Source organism: Lithobates pipiens, unplaced genomic scaffold, assembly GCF_037356315.1.
Source record: "Lithobates pipiens isolate NorthernLeopardFrog02 unplaced genomic scaffold, aLitPip1_a1.2 Scaffold_23, whole genome shotgun sequence".
NCBI lineage: Eukaryota > Metazoa > Chordata > Amphibia > Anura > Ranidae > Lithobates > Lithobates pipiens.
Window position 1 is genome coordinate 337062966 of NW_027507785.1, and position 20262 is coordinate 337083227.

At 51.5% G+C, this 20262-nt stretch overlaps 1 protein-coding gene across 5 annotated transcripts in view; it reads right to left on the minus strand.

Annotated features, from left to right (window-relative positions):
• Positions 1-20262, minus strand: part of GPBP1L1 (GC-rich promoter binding protein 1 like 1) — a 120810-nt gene that overhangs the window by 25576 nt on the left and 74972 nt on the right. For 3 of the 5 annotated variants that reach the window (XM_077450816.1, XM_077450814.1, XM_077450818.1), the window contains 2 exons: positions 17613-17732; positions 7326-7452 (listed from right to left, as the gene is read on the minus strand). In XM_077450816.1, coding sequence (XP_077306942.1) covers positions 7326-7452; positions 17613-17672 — 187 coding nt within the window. In that variant the 5' untranslated portion in view covers positions 17673-17732. The remainder of the gene's footprint in view (positions 1-7325; positions 7453-17612; positions 17733-20262) is intronic. The other 2 variants (XM_077450817.1, XM_077450815.1) reach the window with 1 other exon arrangement.

Here is a 20262-nt window from a genome sequence, read left to right on the forward strand (position 1 = left end):
GTAATCTCCTTGATGGTTTTAAGGAGGATTTTTCTAAGTTGAGAATCCAACCTAGGAATTCCAAGTAGCTTACAGCTGAGATTAAACTTTGGTTTAGACTGGAGACTGATTGATCTACTAAAAGCAGATCGTCTAGATAGGCTAGGACAGTTATACCCTGAGCCCTTAACCTGGCTATCTTTGAGAACAGACATGGTGCGGTGGCTAGGCCGAATGGCAGAGCTACAAAATAAAAATGATGATTTTTCGGTCTCGGCTTCCACTTGGGGTTTGGGGGGTCGCATAAATTTAATTAAAATGGTCCTGCTTCCCAAGATTCTCTATGTACTATGGCATACCCCTGTATTTCTCCCCCTAAAATACTTTAAGTCTTTGGAGGCCCTGTTAAAACCTTTTGTGTGGGGTACCAATAGACACAAACTAGCATAGCAGACCCTTAAAATTCCAACTGAGCTGGGAGGCATGGCTCTCCCTGATTTCAATTTGTATTATGTGGCATCCCAGCTATTCCACATTGACAAGACAGTGAGAGATTTCTAACCCTTCTATGTCCCGGGTGGGCACAGCACACCAAAGACCCACTGGGTGCGATTGCAGTGGGTGCACAAGTGTTGGAGCGAGGGGAACATAAACACACAGCATTATATCAATAGAGGAGAATATGGGACCTAGCCTCTTCTAAACTTGACATCCCACGACATAATGATTACACGCCGCTGTGGCACAACAAACACCTACCCGAATTAGCCAAACTGCAAGACACAAGTTTATGGGCCAGACAGGGAGTGTTCCATTTACATCATATACTACAAGATGGACGCCTTAAAACCTTTGATTTGCTTAAAGAGGAATTTACCCTCCAAAACCTAAATGTTCTTTAGATTCCTGCAACTCCGCCATGCAACACAGTCGCAGTTTCCTGACTCAATCCCAGGATCTGCCCCTAATGCCGTCATGGCAGTGATTAAGGGCACAGACCCCCATAAGTTAATTTCGGCATTTTATAACATGCTCTCCACCCCCATATCTACCAAAATTGCATATAACATTAAACCTAGGTGGGAGAGGGAGGTGGGCTCAATGACAGATGAGGAGTGGGGGGAGGTGTTGGAGACATGCAGGGGAATATCCCCTAAATTGTCAGACCATTTGTCACAGCTTTATATTCTGCACAGAGTGTATCTTACACCCCTCAGGGTGGAAAGGTACAAAAACTCAGTCCACAATGTGCTTGCTGTGTGGACTGGAAACGGGCACTTTTTTCCATCTGATTTGGGCCTGTCCCAAGATCCAGGGACTATGGAAGCAAGTAGTAACATTCCTACATGACACTATGGGCTCACCCCTAGCACTTGACCCAAAACAGTGCCTCCTTTGAATCCTTCCTGATACCATTGACAAGTACACCAAAATCTTTCTGCATGAGACACTATTCTCATCTAGCAAAATAATAGCCAAAAAAATGGATGAGACAATCACCCCCAAGGATGGTAGAGTGGAAACTTGAAGTGAATACTACTTTACCGTACAAAAAACGTATATACATTAACAGAGGCTGCCCCGATAAGTACAATAAGATATGGGATCTCTGGTTACAAGAGTCTGATACCTGTGTGTAGCGTAGCAAAATCACAGTAAATTGAAGCAACTACTATGCCATGTACAGTTGAATGTGATGCTCCATTTATTGTAATATATGCTTTTATAGAACTCATCATAACTTATCTGAACTATGCAATGCAAAATCTTCTTTGAGTATGTATATGACGTCAATATATAATGTATGCACCGTATGTTTAATAAAAACCTATGTTTAATGTAAAAAAAATAATAATAAAAAAAAAGACTATTTTCTATCTCGAAACGTAGAAATTTCTGCTGAGCGGGAAATATCGTCACGTGGAGATATGCATCCTTAATATTGATCGATGCCAAAAATTCCCCTCCTTGCAAAATGGAGACAACTGATTGGATTGACTCCATGTGAAAGGACCAGATATTTAAGTGGCGGTTCAGATCTCTGAGATCTAGAATGCGTCTTACCTCCCCGAATGGTTTTGGAACCACGAAAAGGTTTGAATAAAATCCTGAACCTTGTTCCTCTGTGGGAACCTCTGATATCACCTCCTGGGATGAGAGATGATCCAGAGCTAGAAAGACTTAATTTTCTCTGGGATTATTTGATCTTAGAAAATGAGGAGATGGGAATTCTAGGAACTCTAGTCTGTAACCTTGAGAAATTGAGGAAGCCACCCATCTGTCTTGACATTGTTCCTGTCATATCTTTGAAATTTGCAGAAGCCTTCCCCCCACCCGAGTGAGCGGGGGCGTCCCTTCATAAGGAGGCTTTAGTATTTTGTTTTGCTGGCTTTCTGCCCCAAATCCTCTTTTGACCCTGGGACTGCCCCTGAGGTCTTCCTCTTGTGCTCCACAGTGGAGGCAGTCGAGACTGCCTAGAGGCAGATGCTCCTGGCACTGGAGAAAATGCACATTTAAAGAAGAAATGCTTAAATGTCTTTTTTACTGGTAAAAGAACTTTTCCCATTAGAAATTCTTTGGATATATTTATCTAAATCGTCTCCAAATAATCATGCACGATGAAATGGGAAACTGGCCAAGAGCTTCTTACACGGTGCTTCGACTGACCAACTTTTCAACCATAGGACTCTGCGTTTCTGCACTAGTCCTAGCATAAGCAGTGAGGCTTGAATAATAGAATCCTTCATAGCATCCACCATAAAACATGGTGTATCTGATACGCCAGCCCATTGCTGGGCCTGCTGATCAGGAATAATCTTAAGTATCTCTACAAACTGGTCCTTTAAGGACTGAGACACACCAATTGCCGCAAGAACCGGCTGTGCTACTGAACTTACCAGACATGTTGTTCTTAAAAAATAAATTCAAAAACTTTTTATCTGTTGGATCCTTTAACATTTGTGCATAGTCTACCGGGCAAGTGAGCTTTACTGAGGAGGTTGCAGCATCGATTGCTGGACCCCCCCCATTTCTTATAGAATTCCTCCTCCATAGGATAAAGTGTAGAAAACTTTTTTGGAGGAAAAAACTGCTCATCTGGGTGTTCCCATTCAGAATACATCAGCTTTCTTAGCCATGAATGAATAGGAAAAGCATCCCCACATGGGGGAGGCTTTAGTGATCTCAAACCAGAGGTGGGTTCATCAAGAGCCTACGCTACAGGCAGAAAAATGGTTGAGCAAACCAATTTAGTAAGGGAGTGTAACCAACAAACTGTCCTGTGAGACTACACCCTCTATATTAGGATCCTCGGAGGAGGAGATATCAGTGTCTCCCTGATGGGAAGACCTTCCTGATCCCCTGCCCCTTGTACCTCAGGATGAGGGTCCTGAGCACTGGATGGGGATCTGCTACGCTTGGATCCACTATGGAAAGTGATCATAGCATCAATCTTCTGTTCCAAAATAGAAATGGTAGAAGAAAAAAAACCTCCTGTGTGATATATATATATATATATATATATATATATATATATATAGGGGCTGAAGTGTCCAGCGCTGCTGCAACACCAGTCGCCCCTGACGGCTCAATATGACCGGCCACATCACTCTCAGAGGATGACATTTTCTTGGACTTGGATTTAGGTTGTTGTAAAACAATCGATCCCTCAGAATCCTTTGAGGAGTTCCTTGTCCCCTTTCCACTCATAGCCTGATGCACAAAGCAAAGGCACTACCAGAGGGAATGCATACACTGCTAGGCTATAGTCCAGCAAAATATTGCTTCTATTAATGCCCAGCCTGAAACAGTAACAATGTGTCAAAAGGAAATGCCTGTGTCACTAAACCTGAAAAAAAGCCTCCTCTTTCTCGTGTCCCTCCACAGCCAGCAGCAGCACACAGTGTGCTTTTAAAAGCTTCCTCCACGTGCACCTTGCATCGGAGAACGATAAAGCCGTTAGCCCCGCCCCCCGCGTTACCTACAGCTCCACCCTAGTTTTCAAAGAGACAGGTTTTCCCGTGCAAGCAGTGGACTACAAGAACCCTAGGACCTAGGGAGAGCATGGCAGGGAGGGGGTGCGTTTGTTTTTTGTTTGCAAAAGCCCAGGGTCTAAAGGACCCTGGGTTATCTCCTTCCCAAAAAAAAAAAAAAAAAAGGGATCAGGGTGGTTGTACCCCACAAGGGGGGAATCTCAGCATAGGGGGGCAACAGGCGGGGAGACAAATCCCCCCTTTTGCTTACCGAAGGATCTGCAGTTTTGGCCGGAGGAAAGGAGGAAGTATTTGGCTCCTGGCACAGCGCCGTTTCCAGCATGAGGCGGTGAGTGCTCAATACAGACCCCAGTGGCGACACATAGGCATGACACTTACCTTCCTGCCGCAGTGTTTTCTGTGGTAAACCAACAGACCCAATCTTCACCCTTCATGGTGGGCTCTGTTAAACCTTCAGGAGCAGGGGAACCTAGAGGTAACCCACAATCCTGGACCTGCAACAGCACCCTGCCAGTAAAACGTTATGGCCTTAATACCAAATGTACTGGATCCCAGGGTGCTGCTCTCTAAAGAGAGAAGCGTTTACAAGCAAAACCACGTTTCTTCGGATACGAGGCCCGGGCACCATTCAATTTGGCCAAAAAGACACTTTGAATGGATCCGGCTGCATAGCTAGCTCCAGCAAGGATTGCTCCAGTGGAGCTCAGCACATATTCACTTGTGACCAACACCTTAGACACTGGTGAAAAAACTGAGGTACGGGAGGAGTTACATAGGGAGGTGGGAGGAGTTATATAGGGAGGCAACTTCCTGTTTAGGGAGTGCCAGTGACCATCACCGGAAGATGGACTATAACCCATATAGTAATTACTATGGCTCTGTGTCCCGTGATGTATTATTAAAGAAACTTTGGTTATTCATAGAACTGCACACCCCCCATAGCACTGGACTGAAAATCACCCGTCACTGGACCCCGGAGAGATGATCAGCTGGATAACAAGAGTGGATTACCACCGCTGGAATCTTTTTTATTTTTTACATTTTTAATAAAGGAGTTTTTCAAAAGTGTGTGTCTTAACCATTTTTTACACTTTCTTTGTGAAATGGTAGGGGTACTTTTGTACCCCTTTACCATTTCAAACGGGGGGGGGGGGGCGGGATCTGGGGGTCCCCTTGTTAAAGGGGGCTTCCAGATTCTGATAAGCCCCCCGCCCGCAGACCTCCACAACCACCGGCCAGGGTTGTGGGGATGAGGCCCTTGTCCCCATCAACATGGACCCCCATGTCAATTTATTTTTAAAAAATTTGATGCGGGGTTCCCCTTAATATCCATACCAGACCTGAAGGGCCTGATAATTAAATTTAGGGGAACCCCACGCTTTTTTTTTACATTTTTTTTTTTTATTCAATGAATGAAATGTCGGCTCCGTAATACAGAGAACACTCATTGAGCCGACAATTCAAAGTAATTTTAAAAGACTTTTTTTCCTTGCGAAATGACACTTTGTGCAGGGACAGTTCTAAGCACGGGAAACATGCGCCCCTTCACAGGCATACTATAGACACCCCCCCAGGTACGAAATTTAAAGGAATATTACACTTTAATTGTTTCACTTTAATCATTATTAAAATCACTGCTCCTGAAAAAATGGCCCTTTTTAAAACTTTTTTTTGCATTGATCCATGTCCCCTGGGGCAGGACCCAGGTCCCCAAACACTTCTTAGGACAGTAACTTGCATATTAGCTTTTAAAATTAGCACTTTAGATTTCTCCCATAGACTTGTACAGGGTGTTGCGGCTTTTCGAATTTGCCGCAAAAAGCCCAAATTGTTCACTGTTCGCTGAACAGGCAATGTTCGAGTCGAAATCAAAGCTCATCCCTAGCTAGAACATATAACAGCTTAGGTAGATAAATCATTTCCATTAGGTCTAGTGGTAGTCCATCCACTGCTTAGTCTGTATTTATAGCTGGGTCAGTAGGGGACACAGGTTGTTTTCAATGTAGGAGGACAAGGGTAACCACTATAACCCCCAGGTATCTAAAGGGGAACACCACCTGTAATCTGGAGTCCGGGTCAATCTGCAAAGTTGCATCAGGATCCAAAAGGGAAAAGATTAGATTTGTCCCAGTTGACATTATTGAAGAATTTGAAGAGCTTCAACAGCCATGACCATCACCTTCAAGACACTGGTGAAAAAACGGAGGTAATTCCCGTATGGGAGGGGTTATATGGGAGGAACCTTCTTTCTATTGGTTGCCCGTGTCCAATCACCTAAAGGTAGCGTATAACCCAGATAGTTATGAATATTGCTCTGTGTCCCGTGATGCAAGATAAAGAAAGGGGCATATTAAGCGTTGAAACTGGGAATAGCACTCAGCAGGGAAGCCGCCGAAGCCTGGAGTCTTATGTGTCGGTAGTTGTGAAATTGCCATTGCGATTTCCTCAGAGAGGCTCCTCCAAGTCTCCACAGCTTTCAGCCGAAAGGTAGAGATACATTCATGAACAGCTTGCTTACAGTTCTGATCTGTGATTGCCTCAATTGACTATGGCTACCTGTACCATGTGATTAGCTGTAGCCAATCACAGATCATAACCATAAGCAAGTTGATCATTGTATAAGCAATAACAGTGTAAAAAGAAAAAAAAAAAACCCTGATCAAATCCCACCCCCTCTCTATGGTGACAATGAACTATGACCAAAAAAAAAAAACCCCACTGTCATCACCAGTCAGTATCTCTGATCACCACCACACCAGTTATACAATGACGCTGTACTCCACTGGTGACAGTGTGTGTGTATATATATAAAAACGATTCAAGCACTTACCCTCCGGAAGGCACTGGCTGGAAAGGGGTTAAATATCTAGGGGGTAATGAAAAGGATAAAATGTGTGCCTAACCAGTGCTTATGTGTACTATGGGGGGGAGGGGGGGGGGGGTGCTTTTCATTAAGAAATGTGCTTTGCGGGGAAAAAATCCACCACATCCCTGTTGACAGAACAGAGCTCTGCTTTGTTTACATAGGCAGAGCTCCCTCCTGTGTTCCCGCCGATCATCGGTTGTCGGCGGACATCCATTGGCGTGCATTACAACATATCTGCATGTTGCGCCACCTTCTTGTGCCGTCCGCTAGCAGTAAATGTCGTTAGTGGGTCACAAATGGTTTAAGCAAATCCACATTGCTCCAGATTTCATAAATCAGCTCCAAAGTAAGATGATGACAAGGCATGAAGTGTACAAGAAAATAAATAAATAAAACCTGCCAATTTCTAATTCACACATTCATGCAGTGCACCCAATCAGAGGGAAGCATCCACCCAATCACAGAGGGACCTCGATACACTCACTCACCGCCTGTGGTGCGGAGGGGTCCATTGTTGAAGAAGCCATCGGAAGAGTTGTGTCTTCTGCGACTCACCCCCAGACGACCCTCGCCCCGGGGAAGATGCTCGCCATGTTTCTCAACGCCTGCAGAGGACTACAGCAAAAAGGAGACCGGGTCAGACGCGCTACAAATACCCCTCACTTCATATTTATAGATGCATCACTCATATACCGTGACCAAACCCTCTGCCTGCACAAAACAGCCATGTATCCTGCTTGGAGGAAGACCGGCCGCTTCACATGGGTGTACTGTGACTGAACCCTAAAAACACACAGTGGCAATATTCAAATGGGTACTTTCTGTACAGAGTTCATGCAGCACCTGAAGGGCAGATTTGTCTCGCAGAGAACTGAACAAGTAGAATCGTGCACGGACACATGCAGAGATGGGCAGGAAAGCGGCCAGCATATTATTGGCTGTAGAGGAATGTTCCCCCGCTGGCCCCTTCTCCCCATCTGGGGGGGGGGGGGGGGGGGTTTGGGGAGCATCGCACCACTGGAGGACTTATGAAAGACACCTCTCAAGCCAGTAGAAGAAGAAAGCCGGTACTGAAGTGTGCCCAGCTGTGTCACCCACAATGTGCCCAACAGTCCCCTGTACCACGTACTGTGCCCTGCTCCCATGTAATTCACCCTGCACTCTGTCCCCTGCTCCCACCTAATGTGCCCTGTGCCCTTTCCCTTGCTCCCCCCTCATGTACTGTCCCCTGCTCCCACGTAATGCGCCATGTCCACTGTGCCCTGCTCCCACGTAATACACCTTGTCCTCTGCCCATTGCTCCCACGTAATGCGCCTTGCCCACTGTGCCCTGCTCCCATGTAATACGCCCTGTCCCCTGCTTCCACGTAATGTGCTTTGTCCTCTGCTCCCATGTAATGTGCCTTGTCCTCTGTCCCCTGCTCCCACATAATGCACCTTGTCCTCTGTGCCCTGCTCCCACGTAATGCACCTTGTCCTCTGTGCCCTGCTCCCACGTAATGCACCTTGTCCTCTGTGCCCTGCTCCCACGTAATGCACCTTGTCCTCTGTGCCCTGCTCCCACGTAATACGCCTTGTCCTCTGTCCCCTGCTCCCGCGCAATACGCCTTATCCTCTGTCCCCTGCTCCCGCGCAATACGCCTTATCCTCTGTCCCCTGCTCCCGCGTAATACGCCTTATCCTCTGTCCCCTGCTCCCGCGTAATGCGCCTTGTCCTCTGTCCCCTGCTCCCGCGTAATGCGCCTTGTCCTCTGACCCCTGCTCCCGCGTAATGCGCCTTGTCCTCTGACCCCTGCTCCCGCGTAATGCGCCTTGTCCTCTGTGCCCTGCTTCCACGTAATGTGCCCTTATCCTCTGTGCCCTGCTCCCACGTAATGCGCCCTTGTCCTCTGTGCCCTGCTCCCACGTAATGCGCCCTTGTCCTCTGTGCCCTGCTCCCACGTAATGCGACCTTGTCCTCTGTCCACTGCTCCTACATAATGCGCTCTTGTCCTCTTCTCCTACGTAATGCGCCTTGTCCCCTGTGCCCTGCTCCCATGTAATGCTCCTTGTCCTCTGTGCCATGCTCCCACGTAATGCGCCCTTGTCCTCTGTACCCTGCTCCCACGTAATGCACCTTGTCCTCTGTCCACTGCTCTCACATTATGCACCTTGTCCTGTGCCCTGCTCCCACATAATGTGCCTTGTCCTCTGAGCGGTGCTCCCATGTAATGCGCCTTGTCCTTTGTGCCCTGCTCCCACGTAATGCACCCTGTCCTCTGTGCCCTGCTGCCACGTAATGTGCCCTGTCCTCACATAATGCTCCTTGTCCTCTGTGCCCTGCCCCCATGTAACTCACCGTCCTCTGTACTCTGCTTCCATGTAATGCGCCTTGTCCTCTGTGCCTACGTAATGCGCCCGTGTCCTCTTCTCCCACATAATGCGCCCTGTCCTCTGTCCCCTGCTTTCATGTAATGCACCTTGTCCTCTGTGCCCTGCTCCCATGTAATGTGCCTTGTCCTCTGTCCCCTGCTCCCACATAATGCGCCTTGTCCTCTGTGCCCTGCTCCCACGTAATGCACCTTGTCCTCTGTGCCCTGCTCCCATGTAATACGCCTTGTCCTCTGTGCCCTGCTCCCACGTAATGCACCTTGTCCTCTGTGCCCTGCTCCCACGTAATACGCCTTGTCCTCTGTGCCCTGCTCCCACGTAATAGGCCTTGTCCTCTGTGCCCTGCTCCCACGTAATACGCCTTGTCCTCTGTGCCCTGCTCCCACGTAATGCACCTTGTCCTCTGTGCCCTGCTCCCGCGTAATGCGCCTTGTCCTCTGTGCCCTGCTCCCACGTAATGCGCCCTTGTCCTCTGTCCACTGCTCCTACATAATGCGCTCTTGTCCTCTTCTCCTACGTAATGCGCCTTGTCCCCTGTGCCCTGCTCCCACGTAATGCACCTTGTCCTCTGTGCCCTGCTCCCATGTAATATGCCTTGTCCTCTGTGCCCTGCTCCCACGTAATGCACCTTATCCTCTGTGCCCTGCTCCCACGTAATACGCCTTGTCCTCTGTCCCCTGCTCCCGCGTAATACGCCTTGTCCTCCGTCCCCTGCTCCCGCGTAATGCGCCTTGTCCTCTGTGCCCTGCTCCCACGTAATGTGCCCTTGTCCTCTGTCCACTGCTCCTACATAATGCGCTCTTGTCCTCTTCTCCTACGTAATGCGCCTTGTCCCCTGTGCCCTGCTCCCATGTAATGCTCCTTGTCCTCTGTGCCCTGCTCCCACGTAATGCGCCCTTGTCCTCTGTGCCCTGCTCCCACGTAATGCGCCCTTGTCCTCTGTGCCCTGCTTCCACGTAATGCGCCCTTGTCCTCTGTGCCCTGCTCCCACGTAATGCGCCCTTGTCCTCTGTGCCCTGCTCCCACGTAATGCGACCTTGTCCTCTGTGCCCTGCTCCCACGTAATGCGACCTTGTCCTCTGTGCCCTGCTCCCACGTAATGCGCCCTTGTCCTCTGTCCACTGCTCCTACATAATGCGCTCTTGTCCTCTTCTCCTACGTAATGCGCCTTGTCCCCTGTGCCCTGCTCCCATGTAATGCTCCTTGTCCTCTGTGCCCTGCTCCCACGTAATGCGACCTTGTCCTCTGTGCCCTGCTCCCACGTAATGCGACCTTGTCCTCTGTGCCCTGCTCCCACGTAATGCGACCTTGTCCTCTGTGCCCTGCTCCCACGTAATGCGCCCTTGTCCTCTGTCCACTGCTCCTACATAATGCACCCTTGTCCTCTTCTCCTACGTAATGCGCCTTGTCCCCTGTGCCCTGCTCCCATGTAATGCTCCTTGTCCTGTGCCCTGCTCCCACGTAATGCGCCCTTGTCCTCTGTGCCCTGCTCCCACGTAATGCACCTTGTCCTCTGTCCACTGCTCCCACATTATGCACCTTGTCCTGTGCCCTGCTCCCACATAATGTGCCTTGTCCTCTGAGCGGTGCTCCCATGTAATGCGCCTTGTCCTTTGTGCCCTGCTCCCACGTAATGCACCCTGTCCTCTGTGCCCTGCTCCCACGTAATGCACCCTGTCCTCTGTGCCCTGCTGCCACGTAATGTGCCCTGTCCTCACATAATGCTCCTTGTCCTCTGTGCCCTGCCCCCATGTAACTCACCGTCCTCTGTACTCTGCTTCCATGTAATGCGCCTTGTCCTCTGTACCTACATAATGCGCCCGTGTCCTCTTCTCCCACATAATGCGCCCGTGTCCTCTTCTCCCACATAATGCGCCCGTGTCCTCTGTCCCCTGCTTTCATGTAATGCACCTTGTCCTCTGTGCCCTGCTCCCATGTAATACACCTTGTCCTCTGTGACCTGCTCCCATGTAATGTGCCTTGTCCTCTGTGCCCTGGTGCCACATAATGCGCTCTGTCCCGCTTCCACGTAATGCGCCCTTGTCCTCTGTGCCCTGCTCCCATGTAATGCGCCTTGTCCTCTGTGCCCTGCTCCCACGTAATGTGCCCTTGTCCTCTGTGCCCTGCTCCCACGTAATGCGCCCTTGTCCTCTGTCCACTGCTCCTACATAATGCGCCCTTGTCCTCTTCTCCTACGTAATGCGCCTTGTCCCCTGTGCCCTGCTCCCATGTAATACGCCTTGTCCTCTGTGCCCTGCTCCCACATAATGCGCCCTTGTCCTCTGTGCCCTGCTCCCACGTAATGCGCCCTTGTCCTCTGTGCCCTGCTCCCACGTAATGCGCCCTTGTCCTCTGTGCCCTGCTCCCACGTAATGCGCCCTTGTCCTCTGTGCCCTGCTCCCACGTAATGCGCCCTTGTCCTCTGTGCCCTGCTCCCACGTAATGCGCCCTTGTCCTCTGTACCCTGCTCCCACGTAATGCGCCCTTGTCCTCTGTGCCCTGCTCCCACGTAATGCGCCCTTGTCCTCTGTGCCCTGCTCCCACGTAATGCGCCCTTGTCCTCTGTGCCCTGCTCCCACGTAATGCGCCTTGTCCTCTGCCACTGCTCCCACATTATGCACCTTGTCCTGTGCCCTGCTCCCATGTAATGCGCCCTTGTCCTCTGTGCCTACGCAATGCGCCCGTGTCCTCTTCTCCCACATAATGCGCCGTGTCCTCTTCTCCCACATAATGCGCCCTGTCCTCTGTCCCCTGCTTTCATGTAATGCACCTTGTCCTCTGTGCCCTGCTCCCATGTAATACACCTTGTCCTCTGTGACCTGCTCCCATGTAATGTGCCTTGTCCTCTGTGCCCTGGTGCCACATAATGCGCTCTGTCCCGCTTCCACGTAATGCGCCCTTGTCCTCTGTGCCCTGCTCCCACGTAATGCGCCCTTTGTCCTCTGTGCCCTGCTCCCACGTAATGCGCCCTTGTCCTCTGTGCCCTGCTCCCACGTAATGCGCCCTTGTCCTCTGTGCCCTGCTCCCACGTAATGCGCCCTTGTCCTCTGTCCACTGCTCCTACATAATGCGCCCTTGTCCTCTTCTCCTACGTAATGCGCCTTGTCCCCTGTGCCCTGCTCCCATGTAATGCGCCTTGTCCTCTGTGCCCTGCTCCCACGTAATGCGCCCTTGTCCTCTGTGCCCTGCTCCCACGTAATGCGCCCTTGTCCTCTGTGCCCTGCTCCCACGTAATGCGCCCTTGTCCTCTGTGCCCTGCTCCCACGTAATGCGCCCTTGTCCTCTGTGCCCTGCTCCCACGTAATGCGCCCTTGTCCTCTGTGCCCTGCTCCCACGTAATGCGCCCTTGTCCTCTGTGCCCTGCTCCCACATAATGCGCCTTGTCCTCTGTGCCCTGCTCCCACATAATGCGCCCTTGTCCTCTGTGCCCTGCTCCCACATAATGCGCCTTGTCCTCTGTGCCCTGCTCCCACATAATGCGCCTTGTCCTCTGTGCCCTGCTCCCACATAATGCGCCCTTGTCCTCTGTGCCCTGCTCCCACATAATGCGCCTTGTCCTCTGTGCCCTGCTCCCACATAATGCGCCTTGTCCTCTGTGCCCTGCTCCCATGTAATGCGTCCTGTCCTCTGTACCCTGCTCCCACGTAATGTACCCTGTCCTCACATAATGCTCCTTATCCTTTTTGCCCTGCCCCCATGTAACGCACCGTCCTCTGTACTCTGCTTCCATGTAATGCTCCTTGTCCTCTGTGCCTACGTAATGCGCCAGTGTCCTCTTCTCCCACATAATGCACCCTGTCCTCTGTCCCCTGCTTTCATGTAATGCACCTTGTTTTCTGTGACCTGCTCCCATGTAATGTGCCTTGTCCTCTGTGCCCTGCTCCCATATAATGTGCCTTGTCCTCTGTGCCCTGCTCCCATGTAATGTGCCTTGTCCTCTGTGCCCTGCTCCCATGTAATGTGCCTTGTCCTCTGTGCCCTGCTCCCATGTAATGTGCCTTGTCCTCTGTGCCCTGCTCCCATGTAATGTGCCTTGTCCTCTGTGCCCTGCTCCCATGTAATGTGCCTTGTCCTCTGTGCCCTGCTCCCATGTAATGTGCCTTGTCCTCTGTGCCCTGCTCCCATGTAATGTGCCTTGTCCTCTGTGCCCTGCTCCCATGTAATGTGCCTTGTCCTCTGTGCCCTGCTCCCATGTAATGTGCCTTGTCCTCTGTGCCCTGCTCCCATGTAATGTGCCTTGTCCTCTGTGCCCTGCTCCCATGTAATGTGCCTTGTCCTCTGTGCCCTGCTCCCACGTAATGCGCCCTTGTCCTCTGTGCCCTGCTCCCACGTAATGCGCTCTTGTCCTCTGTGCCCTGCTTCCACGTAATGCGCCTTGTCCTCTGTCCACTGCTCCCACATTATGCACCTTGTCCTGTGCCCTGCTCCCACATAATGCACCTTGTCCTGTGCCCTGCTCCCATGTAATGCGCCTTGTCCTCTGTGCCCTGCTCCCGTGTAATGCGGCTTGTCCTTTGCGTCTTGCTCCCGTGTAATGCGCCTTGTCCTCTGTGCCCTGCTCCTATGTAATGCGGCCTTTTCCTCTGTGCCCTGCTCCCACGTAATGCGCCCTTGTCCTCTGTTCCTACATAATGCACCCTTGTCCTCTGTCCACTGCTCCTACATAATGCGCCCTTGTCCTCTGTCCACTGCTCCTACATAATGCGCCTTGTCCCCTGCTCCCATGTAATGCACCTTGTCCTGTGCCCTGCTCCCGCGTAATGCGCCTTGTCCTCTGTGCCCTGCTCCCACGTAATGCGCCCTTGTCCTCTGTGCCCTGCTCCCACGTAATGCGCCCTTGTCCTCTGTGCCCTGCTCCCACGTAATGCGCCCTTGTCCTCTGTGCCCTGCTCCCACGTAATGCGCCCTTGTCCTCTGTGCCCTGCTCCCACGTAATGCGCCCCAGTCCTCTGTGCCCTGCTCCCACGTAATGCGCCCTTGTCCTCTGTGCCCTGCTTCCACGTAATGCGCCTTGTCCTCTGTGCCCTGCTTCCACGTAATGCGCCTTGTCCTCTGTGCCCTGCTTCCACGTAATGCGCCTTGTCCTGTGCCCTGCTCCCATGTAATGCGCCTTGTCCTCTGTGCCCTGCTCCCGTGTAATGCGCCTTGTCCTCTGTACCCTGCTCCCATGTAATGCGCCCTGTCCTCTGTTTCTAATTAATGCTCCTTGTCCTCTGTGTCCTGCTCCCATGTAAGGCACCCTGTTCTCCATGCCCTGCTCCCACATAATGCGCCCTGTCCTCTATGCCTATGTAATGCACCCTTGTCCTCTTCTCCCACATAATGCTCCCTGTCCTCTGTCCCCATCTTTCATGTAATGCACCTTGCCCTCTGTGCCTTGCTCCCGTGTAATGCGCCTTGTCCTCTGTGCCCTGCTCCCACGTAATGCGCCTTGCCCTCTGTGCCCTGTCCTCTGTGCCTACGTAATGCGCCCTTGTCCTCTTCTCCCACATAATGCGCCTTGTCCTCTGTGCCCTGCTCCCATGTAATGTGCCTTGTCCTCTGTGCCCTGCTCCCATGTAATGTGCCTTGTCCTCTGTGCCCTGCTCCCATGTAATGTGCCTTGTCCTCTGTGCCCTGCTCCCATGTAATGTGCCTTGTCCTCTGTGCCCTGCTCCCATGTAATGTGCCTTGTCCTCTGTGCCCTGCTCCCATGTAATGTGCCTTGTCCTCTGTGCCCTGCTCCCATGTAATGTAATGTGCCTTGTCCTCTGTGCCCTGCTCCCATGTAATGTAATGTGCCTTGTCCTCTGTGCCCTGCTCCCATGTAATGTGCCTTGTCCTCTGTGCCCTGCTCCCATGTAATGTGCCTTGTCCTCTGTGCCCTGCTCCCATGTAATGTGCCTTGTCCTCTGTGCCCTGCTCCCATGTAATGTGCCTTGTCCTCTGTGCCCTGCTCCCATGTAATGCGCCTTGTCCTCTGTGCCCTGCTCCCATGTAATGTGCCTTGTCCTCTGTGCCCTGCTTCCACGTAATGCGCCTTGTCCTGTGCCCTGCTCCCATGTAATGCGCCTTGTCCTCTGTGCCCTGCTCCCGTGTAATGCGCCTTGTCCTCTGTACCCTGCTCCCATGTAATGCGCCCTGTCCTCTGTTTCTAATTAATGCTCCTTGTCCTCTGTGTCCTGCTCCCATGTAAGGCACCCTGTTCTCCATGCCCTGCTCCCACATAATGCGCCCTGTCCTCTATGCCTATGTAATGCACCCTTGTCCTCTTCTCCCACATAATGCTCCCTGTCCTCTGTCCCCATCTTTCATGTAATGCACCTTGCCCTCTGTGCCTTGCTCCCGTGTAATGCGCCTTGTCCTCTGTGCCCTGCTCCCACGTAATGCGCCTTGCCCTCTGTGCCCTGTCCTCTGTGCCTACGTAATGCGCCCTTGTCCTCTTCTCCCACATAATGCGCCTTGTCCTCTGTGCCCTGCTCCCATGTAATGTGCCTTGTCCTCTGTGCCCTGCTCCCATGTAATGTGCCTTGTCCTCTGTGCCCTGCTCCCATGTAATGTGCCTTGTCCTCTGTGCCCTGCTCCCATGTAATGTGCCTTGTCCTCTGTGCCCTGCTCCCATGTAATGTGCCTTGTCCTCTGTGCCCTGCTCCCATGTAATGTGCCTTGTCCTCTGTGCCCTGCTCCCATGTAATGTGCCTTGTCCTCTGTGCCCTGCTCCCATGTAATGTGCCTTGTCCTCTGTGCCCTGCTCCCATGTAATGTGCCTTGTCCTCTGTGCCCTGCTCCCATGTAATGTGCCTTGTCCTCTGTGCCCTGCTCCCATGTAATGTAATGTGCCTTGTCCTCTGTGCCCTGCTCCCATGTAATGTGCCTTGTCCTCTGTGCCCTGCTCCCATGTAATGTGCCTTGTCCTCTGTGCCCTGCTCCCATGTAATGCGCCTTGTCCTCTGTGCCCTGCTCCCATGTAATGCGCCTTGTCCTCTGTGCCCTGCTCCCATGTAATGCGCCTTGTCCTCTGTGCCCTGCTCCCATGTAATGCGCCTTGTCCTCTGTGCCCTGCTCCCATGTAATGTGCCTTGTCCTCTGTGCCCTGCTCCCATGTAATGTGCCTTGTCCTCTGTGCCCTGCTCCCATGTAATGTGCCTTGTCCTCTGTGCCCTGCTCCCATGTAATGTGCCTTGTCCTCTGTGCCCTGCTCCCATGTAATGCGCCTTGTCCTCTGTCCCCTGCTCCCACGTAATGCACCCTGTGCCTTAGTCTTAACTTGAACCCTGAATGAAGAATCTCTGCAGAAAAAGAAAAAAACACAAGTCTCACATGAAATAGGTACGTTTTAATATTTATTATTTTATTTAATACCATTTCTAAAAATAATTGTGCCATGAGCTGCAGATGATGACGTTATTTCAGGGGTTCCCCGAGATCGCATACTTTTCACTAGGGGTTCCTCCAAGGTCTTCTCTATCGTGTGTATGGTTGTCTCATGCCACAGCACCAAGTGTCATTTCTGTCTGCTGCCTCCTTCTGCCATCAGCCTGAATCACTTTTTACGTTGTTACACGTTTTCCTGACACCAAAAGACAAATGGTGGAGGGAGCTCCAGCACACAGCCAGTGATTGACAGCCTCAGCTCTGTTTGGGGGGGGGGGGGGGGGGTCCCTTCCCTCCAATCAGCTCTCTCAGATCTTTCCTCACTGAGCTCTGCAGAGTGCAACTGCAGCTCCCTGTCCCCTTTTTTTGTGACAGCTTGGACAAGCTTTATAAATGTTGCACTTTGAATAGATGTAGAGAAGACTGCAGATAAACAAGTACAACTTATGTAGAGAATTTACAACCATTTTTAAATATTTTTTGTACAGTTATGATGTCTTTTATATAGCTTAGAAAAGTTACAGAATGCAAATGTCAGTATCAAAACCCAACTGTGATATACTACAGCCTACTAGGCTTTTGTCTCCGTTTCACCTGGTGATCCTGCCAGGAACACACTTGCTGTTTGTGTGCCAGTACAGAAAAACACCTATCGATCCATCACTGAAATCCGGTGTCCTTATTGCTTCCTGTGCTGCACTGTTATCAGTTACATTTTTCCCCAACTATTTTCTCTGGACTACAAACACCACCCTATGTTATGGGAGGAGGAAGAGGAGGAGAGGGAGAGAGTTGCAGATAAAGCACAGCGAGTGTCGTCACCCTGGGATGGGAAGTGTGTTACTGGCAGGATCACCAGGTAAAAAGAAAGAAAAAGAACCCTAACGAAATATAGTGCAGCCATCACAACTAAGGACTGATGAGTTGCAATAGCTTTTTGGGTTTAGATGTGTTTGATGCACATTTATCCTTCAAAAAGAGTAAGCGGCAAAAACAAAACAAAAAAAACGAAAAGGGAAAAATACCAACAAAAAAACACACACAAGCGTTACCTTGGAGGACTGAGGTGTGGAGAAGTTAAGCCAAGCAGGTACAAAGTCATGCTGCGCCATTTAGGTTGTAGTTCTAGCAGTGAATGGAGGCATTAATCCTCATGGCCAAGGCAGGGGCTGCTGGAAGACAAACACAAACTACTGTGAGTTCTGGAATAGTGCACCTTAGGCCCCGCCCCCAGCCCCTCCCCCCGCTCTAGGAGAAGCACACTAAGCAAATGCATCATCTATATTACTTCTGGAACTTCAAGCACGGCTCCTGTTATTACTCGCTGCCCACGTGACATTAGATTGCTGAAGTCTTAGCATGAGTAGAGCAGCTTTAATACAAGCCATCAATGACCTCTGTAGCTACAATGACTTTGCAGCAGTTCATCCTCAAAGTACAAAAGGACAGAAGTCAAAACTTAGCTCAGCTACCAGCAGGGATTCACTAGTCTACAGACTTCTACTGTCCAAGACAAACATGGACAAAGCTCATGAAGGGGGCAGTTGAGCTGCTGCTGGAATGGGGCTGGCCCGAGCCCAGGAGCCACTGCTGGGACAGGGGGGAGGCCGAGCCCAGGAGCCACTGCTGGGACAGGGGGGAGGCCGAGCCCAGTAGCCACTGCTGGGACAGGGGGGGGGAGGCCGAGCCCAGGAGCCACTGCTGGGACAGGGGGGAGGCCGAGCCCAGGAGCCACTGCTGGGACAGGGGGGAGGCCGAGCCCAGTAGCCACTGCTGGGACAGGGGGGGGGAGGCCGAGCCCAGGAGCCACTGCTGGGACAGGGGGGAGGCCGAGCCCAGTAGCCACTGCTGGGACAGGGGGGAGGCCGAGCCCAGTAGCCACTGCTGGGACAGGGGGGAGGCCGAGCCCAGGAGCCACTGCTGGGACAGGGGGGGGAGGCCGAGCCCAGTAGCCACTGCTGGGACAGGGGGGGAGGCCGAGCCCAGGAGCCACTGCTGGGACAGGGGGGAGGCCGAGCCCAGGAGCCACTGCTGGGACAGGGGGGAGGCCGAGCCCAGGAGCCACTGCTGGGACATGGGGGAGGCCGAGCCCAGGAGCCACTGCTGGGACAGGGGGGAGGCCGAGCCCAGGAGCCACTGCTGGGACAGGGGGGAGGCCGAGCCCAGGAGCCACTGCTGGGACATGGGGGAGGCCGAGCCCAGGAGCCACTGCTGGGACAGGGGGGAGGCCGAGCCCAGGAGCCACTGCTGGGACAGGGGGGAGGCCGAGCCCAGGAGCCACTGCTGGGACATGGGGGAGGCCGAGCCCAGGAGCCACTGCTGGAACGGGGGGGGGTGGCTGAGAGGGGATAAGCTGAGCTGCAGAAAGAACGGACATGAATAACTTCAGGGCTTCTGCTGTAAACCTTGAGGGTGAATTCCTCCACAGTGGCTACAGAGCTTAGCGAGGGCTTTAAAGTTAATTTGTTGCTTGTAAGGAATATATAAAATACTTTAGAATGAACCCGTGATCAGGGCCTGGACATTAAAGAGATGAGAGAATGAATAAATAAAAAATGGTGCACATACCTACATCATTTGCTACATATTTGTGGACCCCAATGTTCTATTCTTGCTGCAGATCAAGCATCCTGCCCTCAACACCTCTCCTGCGGTCTCCATAGTAACACCATCCAATTCCAGACTATACTCTACAATGGCGCACACCACCGCTCCTCCCCTTCCCTATCCAATAGCAGCCTTCCAGACTAGTAACACAGATATGATTGGAGAGAAGCCTGGCTCCTACTTGCTTTGGTCACTGAATGATCCACCCAGACTGCTGCATTTGCCTGAGATCTGAGCGGTCAAATCATTGCTCGACCACAGGCATTCGTTGGCCACATGTGCATTTTCTGGAGCGCTGGTGGAGTCGCATCCACCTATGCTGTTATTTTTTTTAATTTTTTTTTACAATTGCACGGTTATAAAAGGATTACACTGGTTGTAAATCTCAGACATAAAACATGAACAAAGCACATCCCTCTATAGTGTGTATTTGTCCAGAGCACTGAGTGTCATTTCTGTCTGCTCCTCCTCTATCTGCATGAGACTCCTCCCCCTCCATCTGCATGGGACTCCTCCCCCTCCTCCTCCACCCTCCCCCACTGCAATGTGCATGAGACTCCTCTATCTCCTTCCATCCCCCCCCCCCTGCTTTCTGCATGAGACTCCTCCCCCTCCTCCTCTATCTGCATGAGACTCCTCTCCTCCTCTTTCACCCCCCCCCCCTCTGCCATCTGCACGAGTCACTTCTGACAAGCTTTCCTGACACCAAGAGCACCTGACGCGCCCCCAGCAACCCCCCTCCCGCCCCTTCCATGGCTTTATAGGGCCGTCCCGTCCCTCCGGCACACCCCATCAAACATCTGCCAATTCCACCGGCTAATCATAGAGACAAACAGACCGAAACGCCTCTGATCACCTCTATGATATAGGAACTCGGAATCAATGAGCTTTCATCACTTATGGTTTCCCCCGGAAGCAAACGGCAACATTTCTAAAAATGAGAAGCCTTTGATCTCAGTGCAGAGGAGGGATATGGGGTCTTAGATACCAGATCGCTCCATAAAGAGGACCTGTCACTGCCTATTGTTGTCGCAGGTCACTTTCCTTGTGACAGCATTATAAAAAAGAAACGGTGTAAAAATGACATTTTTTACA